The 13,984-nt window shown below is 44.3% G+C and overlaps 1 protein-coding gene across 1 annotated transcript; it reads left to right on the top strand.

Annotated features, from left to right (window-relative positions):
* Nucleotides 1-12,340: 12,340 nt before the first annotated feature.
* On the top strand, nucleotides 12,341-13,221 carry LOC116893829 (60S ribosomal protein L7a). Its single transcript, XM_032895547.1, has one exon. The coding sequence runs from the start codon at nucleotides 12,357-12,359 to the stop codon at nucleotides 13,155-13,157; it is 801 nt and encodes a 266-aa protein (XP_032751438.1). The 5' UTR covers nucleotides 12,341-12,356; the 3' UTR covers nucleotides 13,158-13,221.
* The last annotated feature ends 763 nt before the right edge of the window (nucleotides 13,222-13,984 follow it).

Genomic DNA, 13,984 nt, shown 5'->3' with positions numbered 1-13,984 from the left:
ATGTAATGAAGAAGCTAATGCTCACCAGGAAGCCGTTAGCTTAGCTTTCACTATAAGAGCTGTGTTCACTATCATAGATCATATTTATTTAAAGGGGCAATGGATTTTAAAGCATTCACACCCTCTTTACCCAGCTGCATCAACCTCATATGTCTTGCTTAGGCATGTTGCTCTTCCCATGTTTATGTGTACTGCATACCAAACATGGGCCCATAATGAATCCCCTCCAGTCACTCATATACTCACATGACATGAGATAAATGGGAAGCAGTGTTCTTCATGCCTCCAGAATCACTTGAATGAATGAATCACTTAAATTAATGAATGGGAAGCAGTGTTCTTCAGCCAGTCCTTGCACCAGGAAGCTACATTTTCTGCTTTAGCCACTTACTCAGCATCCATCTTCCTGGAGATGCACTGCTAACCTTACCTCCCATTGCCTCACCGTCCCTAAAGGGAGCAGCATGCAAGGCTGCTAGGTGGCACTGCCCCTTTCTCTTTCTGGACTACTTTATTCGATTTTGAAGCATATGCCTTCTAGAGTATCCCATGGGGCCCACAAGTAACACTGATAGCAGGATGGAAGGTGTTGGACTGTTTATTGATGTGGTTATCTAGCTTTGTGGGAAAGCCTGGGCAGGCTGAGTATTTTCCGGATGACTGTAGGTTATGTTTTCTCTACGAAGGAAGTCTTCTATGACACTGGACCTCACACTATCCTGGAAGATCCAGGCCCCAGCCAGGGTATCCCAACCCATGGAATTGTGTTTACTATGATTAGTTCTTCCCACACCAATTAATTCCACCTAGAAACTCCCTCATAGATATGCCCAGAAATTTGTCCTTTAGGTGATTATAGGTCCTACCAGGTTGGTTAATACTAACCATCATAACCCTATTTGCCCTCACTGAATATCTTGGCAGCAGTCCTCCCAAGAAGGCATCTGGGTCTATCCATGGTGGTGAGCACTGTCATAGCCAAACGTCCCTATGCACCAAGTGCCACTCTTGGCACCAAGTGCCATCACTGTACCTGCTCTGTAAGTTCATGGAGTGGTTTGAATGAGAATGTCCTCTACATGTGGATCCCAGTCGGTGGTGCTGTTTGGAGAGGTATGGCCTCACTGGGGGAAGTGTGTCACTGGGAGTGGGCTTTGAGGTTCAAAGCTTCATGCCACTCCAGTTTGCTTTCTCTGCTTCATGCTAGTGGTTCAGGATGTGAGCTCTTAGCCTCCTGTTCCCATCTCCATGGCTGTACTTGCTGTCATGCTGCCCCACTGTTATGGACCACAAGCCAAATTAAACTCTTTGTTCCACAAGTTGCTTTTGGTCATGGTGTTTTATTACAGCAGTGGAAGAGAAGTTAATACAGTTCATGTGTACATATAGATATGTATACATCCTGTAAAGGTGTAATATCTATCTGTGAGAGAGCATAAAGAATGAGAGAGAGAGAGAGAGAGAGAGAGAGAGAGAGAGAGAGAGAGAGAACAAGTTCAGGAGGTCCCACCCCTTACCTTCCCTACAGAGATGAGTTGAATCTCATGGGAGGAAGAGTCCCTATGGGACTCTCATGAACCACTTGCATCCTCCAAAAAGAAATCATAATAGACCCAATCTCATGAGGAACTCCTATTGGTTATCTCAGGTGCTGTGCTTCAAGACAACCATGGTCATATCCAACTCAGAGGAAATAGTTACATCACAGGGATTAATTGGTACTGAACATGGAGGTGGAGACTTCAGGCTGTTCATTGTGGTACATGTATGTGCTCACACACGAATTTCACTGTGGTGCATCCGTAGAGGTCAGAGAAGAGCTCATAAGAATCATTCTCTCCTTCCCTTGTGTGGGTTCTAGGGAATAGAGCTGATGCAATCTTGTTTGGAGGCAAGCACTTTTACCCACTGAGTCATCTTGCTGGCCCCTTATCTGTGTTTAATTAAACAAGAGGATGTGTTTGTTTCATTAAAATTTGTTCAAAAGGGAAAAGACGGACCAGACAGACAGAAAGCATTGAGTGTTGCCATTCTTGCATCTACTGTATGGTGTTGGGTTATGGGGAAGGAACTGGAGTCACTTCTGAACTCTGCAAGTAGGAAGGCTGGTTGGGGTTCACAGTTAGTGGAGGTTTGTGCTCTCTACCCCTGGCCAGCATCCAGGACCCCACAGATTCTCTCCCTCCTGCCAGGCTGCAGGAGTTTGTTCTCACACCTGAGTGAGTCAGAAAAACCCATTCTGCTTGTTATCAATTCAATTTCCCAGTCTGCACCTTTGTTAGCTCTGACTGATTGAGTCTGTTTTGTGTTCCAGCCATTCCCATTTGTAATGAGCATCAGAGTTGACTCTGTTGAAGGCAGGACATGGCCTACACCATGAAAAACAAACAAAAAAAAAAAACAAGCACAACAACAAAAAAAACAATATTTTCTTGTTATTTTCTCTTTCTTAAGATGTTGCTTCACAATCTCTGTAAGTTTAAAAGCCAGGCTGTTTCCCTGGTGACAAACATCCTCATAACAAGACAAAACACCATACTTCAGTCCCAGAAGGGTAGGTAAGCAGGAATAAACATATGTGTGTGAGAGTGTGAGTGTGTGTGTGTGTGTGTGTGTGCATGTGCGCGCAAGTGACATACACATACTGTCTGACAAAGTTACAAAAGCAGAGAAGAAAAAAAGAAGAAAAGAAGAGAAACAACAGGGGTTGGGGATTTAGCTCAGTGGTAGAGCGCTTGCCTAGCAAGCACAAGGCCCTGGGTTCAGTCCCCAGCTCCGAAAAAAAAAGAAAAAAGAAAAAAAAAAAGAAGAGAAACAACAGAAAGAGTCTCTACCCCAGATATAACCCATGGATGGAGCTGGCTGTGCCCAGGTAATGAAGTAAGGAATGCTTAAAGAGATCTGTTGGGCTCACAATTGTTCTGTGGGAAGATAAACTAGTGGAAATCTAAATGGAGACCTTTGGGTCAAGGTCTCCATCTGAATGTGTCTACAAATTGCTCTTCACAACCAAATGCCATAATGCAAATGGGTTCTGCCATTCATAAAAGCCATTTCTGATTGTTAGCACAATCAGAAATTGAAATAAGAAAGCAAGTTGGCTGGTCCCTGCTATTGGGGAAGTATACACTCTAAATGGCCTTCAAGTGTTTTGTTTTGATCTCCATGTTAGCTTGCATAACTAGGGATCCACATGGATTGTCTACTCCTGATAAACCAAGGTAGAAACATCCGTCAATATTACTGAGGGCTGCATGCCCAAAAGGGCCCAGCTGAAAGCTAGAATCAAACCTGTGTGAGCTCCTAAGTGATGAGTCTTCTGTCTTTGCCATATGCTTTTCCCAACATGATGGACTAGATCTTCAAATAGTGAGAAGAAGCAACCCTTCCTTGAATTGTTTTGTCAGGTGTTTGTTTTGTCAGGTGTTTTACAGGTATTTGTTTTGTCAGGTATCTTGTCAGGTGTTTTTCGGGTGTTTTGTCAGGTGTGTGTTTTGTCAGGTGTTTTTCAGGTGTCTTGTCAGGTATTTTTCAGGTGTCTTGCCAGATGTTTTGTCAGGTATTTTGTTAGTTATTAAGTGTAACTAACAAAGGTTCCAAATTGCCCTCACTAGCACCACAGAACCTTCTGTTCTGGTCATTGAAATACAGGGGGACATTCTATATGACTTACTGTAATGGTTGATCAAAGTGGGGAAATGAGCTGCTATTGGTGTAGGGGAATGTAGGCAGCATTCTTTGAGGATGATGAAACCCCACATCCTTCCCTGCATTTTCTCTTTTCTTCTGATGAGTACTCATGTTTGCCTAGAGCTTCAACAACACCAAAACTTGTCATTTCTTACCTAGAATACAGCCAATCAGGGTTTTATGAGGCTCTGGCAAGGACAAAATCTCTAAGGATAAATGCCACCTCTCCCATCAGGACCTAGGTATACTGCATGTCATATGTGTACTGCTTACCACCTGGTTTTGTGCTTAGCAGAGGAACCTCTATTTTAATCTACTTTTAAGTTCAAATGACCATAGGAGAGCACTGAGAGAACTTTCTCCCTGCAGGAGACTAAGCACCATATCACCTCTCTTCACAGTGGTCACAGTGACAAACTGAAGTTCACTTCCACCAAAGCTTTCCCTGGAGAGACAATGAGTTTATTAGAATTACTTATGAGGTATATATGAGAAGTTACTGACAGGGACTAAATGTAGGTGACCCTACAAAAGCCACACTGGGAGAATGATGACTGTGCCCCTCACCCCAATCTTCCCCAGCCTATATATGCTAGCCCCTCTCCAAGATAACAAAGCCATGTGAAATTAAAACATTTCATTCAATTGGGTGGAAGGAATGGTTGCATACTCAGGTGAGAGTCCCATTGCCCTCCTTGTCCAAGTTTCTTTGAGAGAATATTAGTAGTCAAGAAGCCCAGCTGTGATGAACTTCTGCAAGCGGGTATTTCTGAAGTTATGAAGATGATGGTACTTTGGGTCAGAGGACAGTCGTGTACAACTGATACTTCATGTAAATCCACAAATTTATGACTAATTCAGAGTCTTGGGCCAAAATGTAGCTTACTGGACCCCTGGATCAGTGAGGACTGGCCAGGAATCTCCTGCTAAAGTTTTGTGGAATCAAACTGTGAGAAGAAGAGATACAGGGAGAAGGGGAGAGGGAAACAAACCTGTGTTGACAAACCAGGGCAGATGGATATAGATCTCCATGGTGACTGTGCCCACTCAGGTCACCCAGGACAAGCCCTCCCTTGTCCTGGGATCTCTGCTTTGATCCCACCATTAACCACATCTCATCTTGCCTAGCCATGCATAATAACCCAGATACATAAGCTCCTTCTGGTCTCATTTCTAGTACGAGAAGACCCTGTCCTACCTGGTTCATGATTGCAATGCTTATATCCCTGAAAGGTCTTCAAAGTGATTGGCCAATGAATCCCTCACTGGTCCTTGATATCTCTACCAACTCTGATGGTTCAGCATTCAGACACTGTGGTCCTGAGATGCTCCCAGGTTGCTGTAGTTGTTCATGCCACATGAAATGATATCTCATTTGCAGTTCCACCTTTTCCTCCTGGGTGCTGGTCATCTCTCTCTCTCTCTCTCTCTCTCTCTCTCTCTCTCTCTCTCTCTCTCTCTCTCTCCCTCTCCCTCTCTCTCTCTCTCTTCTCTCTCTCTTCCTCCCCCTCCTCCCTCCTCTCTCTCTCTCTCCCCGGTCGTGTGTGTGTGTGTGTGTGTGTGTGTGTGTGTGTGTGTGTGTGTGTGTGTGTGTGTGAAGGCTAGCCGCAATTCGTTAAGTGCCATCCACCTTGGTTTTGGAATTTTATTATTGCTTTGTTTTGATTCAGATAGTATCTTTCACTGGTCTAGAATTCAGCAATCTCCAGAACTGAAATTACAAACATACCCCTATGAAAACCAAATTCTTACATAAATTCTGGGACTATAACGCAGGCCCTTATGCTTTGAAAAAGAACACTTTACTAACCCAATTAGTTCCCCAGCCACCTGGGTGTCCTGTTCAGCTGTACTTAATCTTTTCTCCACACAAATCCTGGGCAGGATATGTAGGAAATAATCCCAGACCCTAGATCCAAGGCTCCTATCAAGGTTTCTACTCTCTTGCTTTAGACACTGAGAAGAAAGTCAGCCTGCACAATCTCTGGCAGTCTTCAGAGTTTAGCAAGCACTGTTTTGTTTGAGTCTATGACTCAACGGATTTAATCAAAACCATGGCTCACCCATACTCCGCAGGTGCTTTCTATCTCAAAGCTCTGCTGTTTGCAATAGTGTTTGCATGCAGGGTTAGAATAATTGTTTTGTGATCACTGTTCTTTCCTGACTACTTTCCTTTTATATCTTACAATTCATAATTCATAAACATAATCAACAGACGGAGTAGTCTTTTTTTCATCAAATCAACAAGGATAAACACAGTTACAGGGTTCCCTGAGATATTTTTATGCAAGTATCTTCATTAACAAAAAAGAGAACACACAGGATGCAAGGCAAAAACAGTTTCCTAGGAAACTGTCACAAAGCTAGAGTATAGCAGCTGACAATCCTGAACATGCCAGACTCAAGAGCTTACTTTTGTTTCTCCCATTCATTCTTTGTTTGTTCAGTATTTTATTTTCAGAGTCTCAAGTAGCATGGTCTGCCTCAAGCACAATTTGCACTGAGGATAACCTTGAACTTCTGGTTCTCCTGCCTCTATCTCCGGAGTGCTAGGACTAAAGATGTACACCAGCAGTACATGTGGTACTAGAGATCATACACAGAATTTTCTCAGTATTATGTATTTATTCATTTATTTATTTTTACAGTATGTGGGTGTGTGCACACAAGCACATGCACACATATTTGACACATAGGGCACATCTAGAAGTCAGGAGACAACTTGGAGAAGTCAGTGTCCTTTTTCTACCTTCTGTCCTTTTTCTGGTTCGCAATGATCAAACTCAGGTTGTCACCTGGCTTGGCAAGAAGTGTCCTTATCCCCTAAACCACTTCTCTGCAGCCCTCACCATTAATTGGCCTACTGAAAATGGCCTTGCATGTTTCAGGGACTCCTTTCTCAAAGGATGTTCCGTGACACAGCAGCAGAAGCACCCTCGAGTTAACAGAAAGAAGACTAGAAGAAGGGCTCAGCCCCAGTCAGTATAGGCCACCTGAATTCTAATCTGCAGTCCAACAAGACCTCAGAGAATTGTCTGCAGCATTCCTGTTGAAGACAATCTATGCTAGAGACTTTTTGCTTGTTTTCATCTGGACACTCATTTGCATTCTTCATCCCATACCAGAGAAAACACATTAGTATCCCTTAAGCAACACCATTCTCACCATGAGCTTGTATATGCAGTGGTTATTCAGAGCCACATACCACCATCACATGCTACCTTCCATGGTGAGTCATTAAGATGTGTCTCTTTGGGGCTGTTTGCAGATAGTTCCAGAAGCAGCAGGGCACTTTCATGCTGAGCACCAGGAAGAGGGGATCTGGTCCTGAAGTCACAGAATTATTCAAAATTAATGGAGTGATGACTTCACCCTTCATAATGGTCTTGGTTTTCTCAGATGAGAGAAATTTGGTTATGAGAAATCCATCCTGAAGCATCCAGATACTGGCATTTCATCCATAGCAGATGCTTTACCAAAAACAAATAGCTCTCAACCAAGCTGAGTGTCTCTAGATGGTAGACTTGTGGCCTTTGGGAAAGTGACAGACTTGAACACTATGGAATGTGGAACTCATGACGTTTTTGGTCCATGAGTAGCAAGACTGGCAAGAAGGTCATCACTGCCTGCAGTAGACATCTGACAGACCTAACTAGTTGTAATCAAACCACCAGACTAGCCTTCCTATACCCTCAGAACTGGCCCCTCCTCTCCACTTGCTCACAACTTCCTGTAATCCATGTGCTCTTGTTGCAACTCTTGTTCATATTGTCCTTATCCTCGCTCCAAATAGAGCTGGGCTGCAGAGCTAGGGTTAAAGTTAAGAAATGAAATAACAAAATAAAGAAAATTCCTCAACAAAACTTCAACTAATCCCTGAAGAGCTCTGATGGTAGACAAGTAGAGTTGTAGAGCTTGTGTCATCCTCGGTCTTCCAGTGGAAATATCCCATCTCCATCACAGATCACAGTAAGTCACCCATGTCTCTCCCCATCCCTATTGTCCACAGTATGAGTGTGGGGTTAATTATGGCTATCAATTTAACTGGATCTGGAATCAGCTAAGAGACAAGCCACTGAACATATTTATGAAGGATTTGCTTGGTCAGGCTATTTAAAGTGGGAAAGTTTTAAAGGTGTGGTAGCACCTTCTGATGGCAGTCACTCAAAAGGTGGTCTCAGGGGGGAAGTATTGCTTTATGGCCTGCTTGTCTTTGTGTTGCCTTCCCACCATGCTGATGAAGTCACCTAGCCACCACCACCACTCCTCCTCCTCCTCCTCCTCCTCCTCCTCCTCCTCCTCCTCCTCCTCCTCCTCCTCCTCCTCTTCTTCTTCTTCTTTCTTCTTTTCCTTCTTTTCTTCTTCTTCTTCTTCTCCTTCTTCTTCTTCTTCTTCTTCTTCTTCTTCTTCTTCTTCTTCTTCTTCTTCTTCTTCTTCTTCTTCTTCTTCTTCTTCTTCTTCTTCTTCTTCTTCTTCTTCTGCTGCTGCTGCTGCTGCTGCTGCTGCATTCAACAGAAACTTCCAATGTGGACTGAAGACCAGTGACTCTCCAGGAAACTTCAAGCCTTCAGCACAATTATGGAAGCACCTGTGAGCCAATCTTATAAATACCCTTATACTCTATTTATCCTGTTGGTTCTATTCCTCTAAGAAACCCTGACTAAGGCAGAGAGAGAGAGAGAGAGAGAGAGAGAGAGAGAGAGAGAGAAAATAAAGTGTATGTGTGTGAAGTGTGTACATATGAATGTATGAAGTATGTGTGTGAAGTATGTGTATATGTGTGTACGTGCATGTGTATGTTTGTTTATGTGTGCATATGTGTGTATGTGTGTGTGCATGTATGTATGTAGTATGTGTGTGCATACAGTGTGTGTGTGTGTGTGTGTGTGTGTTCACTTCAGATGGTTTATGATGACCTAGGCTGGAATCTGACTCTCTCCTTGACAGATTAAGTATCTTTAAAATGTGATATAATAAATGGTGACCAGAGGAATCTCTGACCAGCCTATGTTTTGTGAAGAGCACTCCAGAAATGCAGCTTTCAAGAGTGGTCACCAGTTGGGGCTGGGATTTAGCTCAGTGGTAGAGCGCTTACCTAGGAAGCGCAAGGCCCTGGGTTCGGTCCCCAGCTCCGAAAAAAAAAAAAAAAAAAAAAAAAAAAAAAAAAAAGAGTGGTCACCAGGGTAGGATGAGCTGGGGTAGGATATAGCTCTCTTTGACTTGTTCAGACTCCTATAAGTAACCTCTCACCTATACCACAGTAAATATGTCTGATAAACTTACTGTTTCACAAAGAACAAAGAAGGAGGAAGGGGAAGAGGAGGGGAGGAGGAGGAGGAGGAGGAGGAGGAGGAGGAGGAGGAGGAGGAGGAGGAGGAAGAAGAAGAAGAAGAAGAAGAAGAAGAAGAAGAAGAAGAAGAAGAAGAAGAAGAAGAAGAAGAAGAAGAAGAAGAAGAAGAAAAGAAAGGATGAGGCAGAGAACCTTGAGCTAAATATTCTGGAATCTGTGTGCTATTAACATTGTTCTTTGGGGAAGGTCTTTAGGGCCCTTCTCAGGCTACACTCAGTGTCATCATGTGTCTGAAAGGGGCCCTGTTTTGTAAATGTCTGGGGTTTTTTTTTTCTCTTTTTGATTCCCTTCTTGGATACCTGCTCTGATGATTTCATGTAAGCCCTTGAACAGCATATGTACACGTATATCTACATATGTGTACATCCTTGAAGTATAGCAGTGCAGGGTTAAAGAAAGGTTAAACATTTACACAAATGTGACTGTAGTAGAAATCCTATCCTGATTAATTATGTTTTCACCCAACACTGATTTTAAGGCCCTTTCATTCTGCAAAAATGCATTTGGAACTCATTGCTTCTGACAGATGTGTGTAGTTCCAATGAAGACTTGGTAGCGTGTGACAAAAGAGAGGCTTGGGTAAGTATGGAGAGAATGCACTGGATGAGCAGTGTCTCCCTCGACGCAAGGGTAGTTGCAAGCCCCACTACACAGTGATGATAAAAGGATTTCTCTTCCTACCTGAAACAGCCAAGGTAGGTGTCCTGAGCTGGTACAGCTCCACCATCAAGGGCCTAAAGTTTTCATCTAATTCACAACACTGCTCCTGTTCACTCTACCCACCTCCCACACTCCCACACCCACACCCACATGCACATATGCATGCATAAGGAAAAGCCTGGAAGACCAGGAAAATACATTACTAATTCTTTCCATGGGAAAAACACAAACAAAAAAACAAAAGAATTAGGTCTAGTAGCTTTCTCCTGTAATGCCAGGACTGAACTACACAGTAAAACTTTGTCTCAATAAACCAGAAGAAGGAAGAAAGAAAAAAGGAAGGCAGGAAGTAAAGGGAGGGAGAGAAAGAAGGAGAAAAGAAGAAAGGAAGGAAGGAAGGAAAAAGGATGAAAAGGAAGGAAGGAAGGAAAGAAGGAAGGAAGGAAGACCCTGCTAATGCTGGCGCCATTAGAACATAGCCTCCATGTGACCAGCCCAGATGTCTGGCACACTGAAGCCCATCCACAGCTCCCAGGTGTTTCCCAGGAGCCCATGGAGAGAGGCAATCATGAATATTAGATATTAAAGAGTTCTCTTTACAGATGACAACTGAGAGCAAACTAAATGACAGCCAAAGTCACACAGCTATTCAATAGCAAAGTGTAGCACTCTGGGACCTTCCACTTGTGTGAAGGATGCTTTGGGGACACAAATGACCACCTAAGAAATATGACAAGCTTTATATAGCTTCATCCATTTACGACTTGTCTCTTCCACCCATTCAAACTACAAACCTAGATGCCTATGAGCACACAACAACAAAAGGGAAGAGCTACAGGTCCCAGCTCAATGCCCGTGTTTCAGCCATGCTCACCCCAGTAGGCAAAGGGCATCCTCAATCATTTTCATCTTTTTCACAAGGTCTCACCTCTAGATGAAAGAAGTACAGGCAATCAATGGCTGCTGAGGAAGGGAGAATCAGTTTTCTTCAGGGAGAGCTCCCGGATAGGTTATCCAATCACAAGTGGGCAGCCCTACATCTAGGTGGTAAACACTAAATGGACTCAGTAGAATTTTGTGTTTTGTTTCTCTGTTTTGTTTTATGGGGTGTTTGTATGTGACAAAAATAGTTAAAGATGAGGTCATGGATTTGAGAGGGAGTTAGGGATTATGAGAGGAGTTAGAGGGAGAGAGGAGGGGTAGGAAGGATGTAGTACTCAAGAATAAAATTCTCAAAAAAAAATACTTTCAAAGTTAAAACTGCTATTCATTTTAGAAAACCAAGAAAAGTATGGAGAATTCTTTTCACTTCAAGCTCACGGGGCTTCATTGCTTCCCAGAATTCCCAAGTCTATAGCCTCTTTTGTCCCATGCCCCAACTTCAATCTGCACTTGTGTTACAGCTCTCTCTTGGGCTTTATTTGTCTGGCTTAATTGCCCCCAAGCGACCAGCAAAAGCTGGTAATTTACCCACCCATTCCCCCACAGTATTCTGTAAATGCCATTTAAATCACATCAAGAGAAGGAGTCTTGTCAATTTCCAGAAGGAGCTGCAGCTGTGAGCAGTAGCATCCCCATAGGACATAGGTTTCTTTCCTGTCAGCAGAAAGCCATCAAAAAGAAATTTCCAAGTAGGAAGGTGGTAACAATATCCTTCTGCTGCAGGAATCCCACTTTTGCTCCCTGCTTTGATTCCTTGAAGGCAGAGCATCAGTTTTACAGGGGAAAGGACTGACTCTCACAATATCTGTTTTCCTTTTTCCATTCAGGATGAACTTCTAGCAGAAGCAGTGACCAATAGTTGTGGAAGGATCTGACTCCAGTGTTGGTCTACCTGATATGTACTGACAGAGGAACTGTGCCTGCCTCTGGTGGACTTTCCAGTCTCCTGTGCTCAGTGTCACTCCCTGCTGTGTCAGGAGACACTCCAGAATGTTCTAGCAGCATTCATGCATCAGAAGCTCTGAAGGATTCCATCACTGTAACTGTATTTCCTGTTGTGTGATCCTGCGGTCTGCTCTGGTTAATGACTCTCTGTCTCAAGATCAGTCATGGTCATGTGACCAGCCATGCCCTGGTTAATGACTCTGTACCGAGGTCACTCATGGTCATGTGACTAGTAACATTCCCTTTGTACAGTGTACCACAGGTTACAAACACCCAATCCTATGCAGTACTCCACAATCAAAGCTAGAGGAACAGACCGAAGCAATGGCTCAGTGGTAAAGTCACTTAATTTCCCTTGCCAATGGCCTTGGTTCCCAGCATCCACAGGCTGAGTTAAAATCCAAACATCCTCATGGTGGCTCACAAACACTTGTTGTTCCAGGGGATACAACACCCTCTTTTGGCCTCCATAGATTTCTGCACAAATGTGTGCACATATACATAAAAAGGTGCATGTGTCCACACACCTGCGAATACACACACACACACACACACACACACACACACACACACACACACACACACACTTCTTAAAAAATAAGTATTTAGGAAATAAAAACTCAGAGCAGGAACTGGAAGTAGAAACAACAGAGGAAAGTCTTCATGGTCATTTTATTCTCCCAAGCAACTGAGAAAGTCTAGCAAGATGTTATCCACAAAGTTCACACTTAAGAATTTCACAGCCCCCTCTCTCCTCCAGCCGAGCAAGATGCCCAAAGGAAAGAAGGCCAAGGGGAAGAAGGTGGCCCCGGCCCCTGCCGTGGTCAAGAAACAAGAGGCCAAAAAGGTGGTCAATCCTTTGTTTGAGAAAAGGCCTAAGAACTTCGGCATTGGGCAGGACATCCAGCCCAAAAGAGATCTCACGCGCTTCGTCAAATGGCCCCGCTACATCAGGCTGCAGCGGCAAAGAGCCATCCTCTATAAGCGGCTCAAAGTACCTCCTGCCATCAACCAGTTCACCCAGGCCCTGGACAGGCAAACAGCGACTCAGCTGCTTAAGCTTGCCCACAAGTACAGGCCAGAGACAAAGCAGGAGAAGAAGCAGAGGCTGCTGGCCCGCGCTGAGAAGAAAGCTGCTGGCAAAGGGGACGTCCCAACTAAGAGACCACTTGTCCTAGGAGCAGGGGTCAATACAGTCACCACTTTGGTGGAGAACAAGAAGGCTCAGCTGGTGGTGATTGCCCATGATGTAGACCCCATTGAGCTGGTGGTTTTCCTGCCTGCCCTGTGTCGAAAGATGGGGGTGCCCTACTGCATCATCAAGGGAAAGGCCAGGCTGGGGCGCCTGGTCCACAGGAAGACGTGCACCACTGTTGCCTTCACACAGGTGAACTCGGAAGACAAGGGTGCTCTGGCTAAGCTGGTGGAAGCTATTAGGACCAATTACAATGACAGATATGAAGAGATCCGCCGCCACAGGGGAGGCAACGTCCTGGGTCCTAAGTCTGTGGCTCGCATTGCCAAGCTGGAAAAGGCAAAGGCTAAAGAACTCGCCACTAAGCTGGGTTAAATGTACACTTAAGTTTTCTGTACATAAATATAATTACAAAGTTAAAAAAAAAAAAAAAAAAAAAGAATTTCACAGCCCAACTGATGGTTCATCAGGCTAAAAGCACTTGTTGCACAAACCTGACAACCTGGGTCCAATCTCCAGGGCCCCCATAAAAACGAGAGGACAGATGTCACAACACTGTCCTCTGACCTCTACCTGTGCTTTGTGGAACTTGTGCCCCTCCCCCAGGACAAAGCTTTTAAATCTAAAAAGTTTAAAAGGACCACACAATCAAGTTGCTCCCATAACTGCTTTAAAATCTCAACGTTGGAAGTATGGTTACCTGGAGTACATGCAGCCTGTGAGCCACAGGTTGGGGACCCCAAACAAAACACATTGGGTGGGTCAGGGAAGGGTGACTGAGAGGTGCGAGGTCAAGAACAAGCAGGCAGTTGTGAAAAGATAGGTGTGAGCATGTTCTCGGGGAGAGGGGGCACCCTGAAGGTGGTGGGTGAGGAGCCTTCATGCACACAGCAGCAGAAGCATTACAAAACCACATTGTGTGGATATCTGCTGGAAGCACCAGGCCAGGGCCTGAATACCTGGGACAGATCCTCTACTCTCCCTGGCTGTGTGATGTTGGAGACCTTTATGGGCTTGCTTCTCCATCTGTGACACAAACTTCCTAGCAGGACTCTGTTTTTTTACTCTGATGAGTTTAAGGGAAATGCAAGGTGAAGGGGGCTCCGTGTGGTCCAGGTCCTATATGTAGATGACGAACAGTAAGTCTTGGCATCCATCCTGAGCTCTTTATCCTTATGCTGCCTTGTTCCCTACCTCGTGAC

Source organism: Rattus rattus, chromosome 2, assembly GCF_011064425.1.
Source record: "Rattus rattus isolate New Zealand chromosome 2, Rrattus_CSIRO_v1, whole genome shotgun sequence".
NCBI classification, from domain to species: domain Eukaryota; kingdom Metazoa; phylum Chordata; class Mammalia; order Rodentia; family Muridae; genus Rattus; species Rattus rattus.
The sequence above is the reverse complement of the archived record's forward strand: the minus strand, read 5'-3'. Positions and strand labels throughout refer to the sequence as shown.

What these genes read in the sequence shown, in the direction of transcription:
- LOC116893829 (XM_032895547.1), top strand. Translation starts at nt 12,357, where the DNA reads ATGCCCAAAGGAAAGAAGGCCAAGGGGAAGAAGGTGGCCCCGGCCCCT.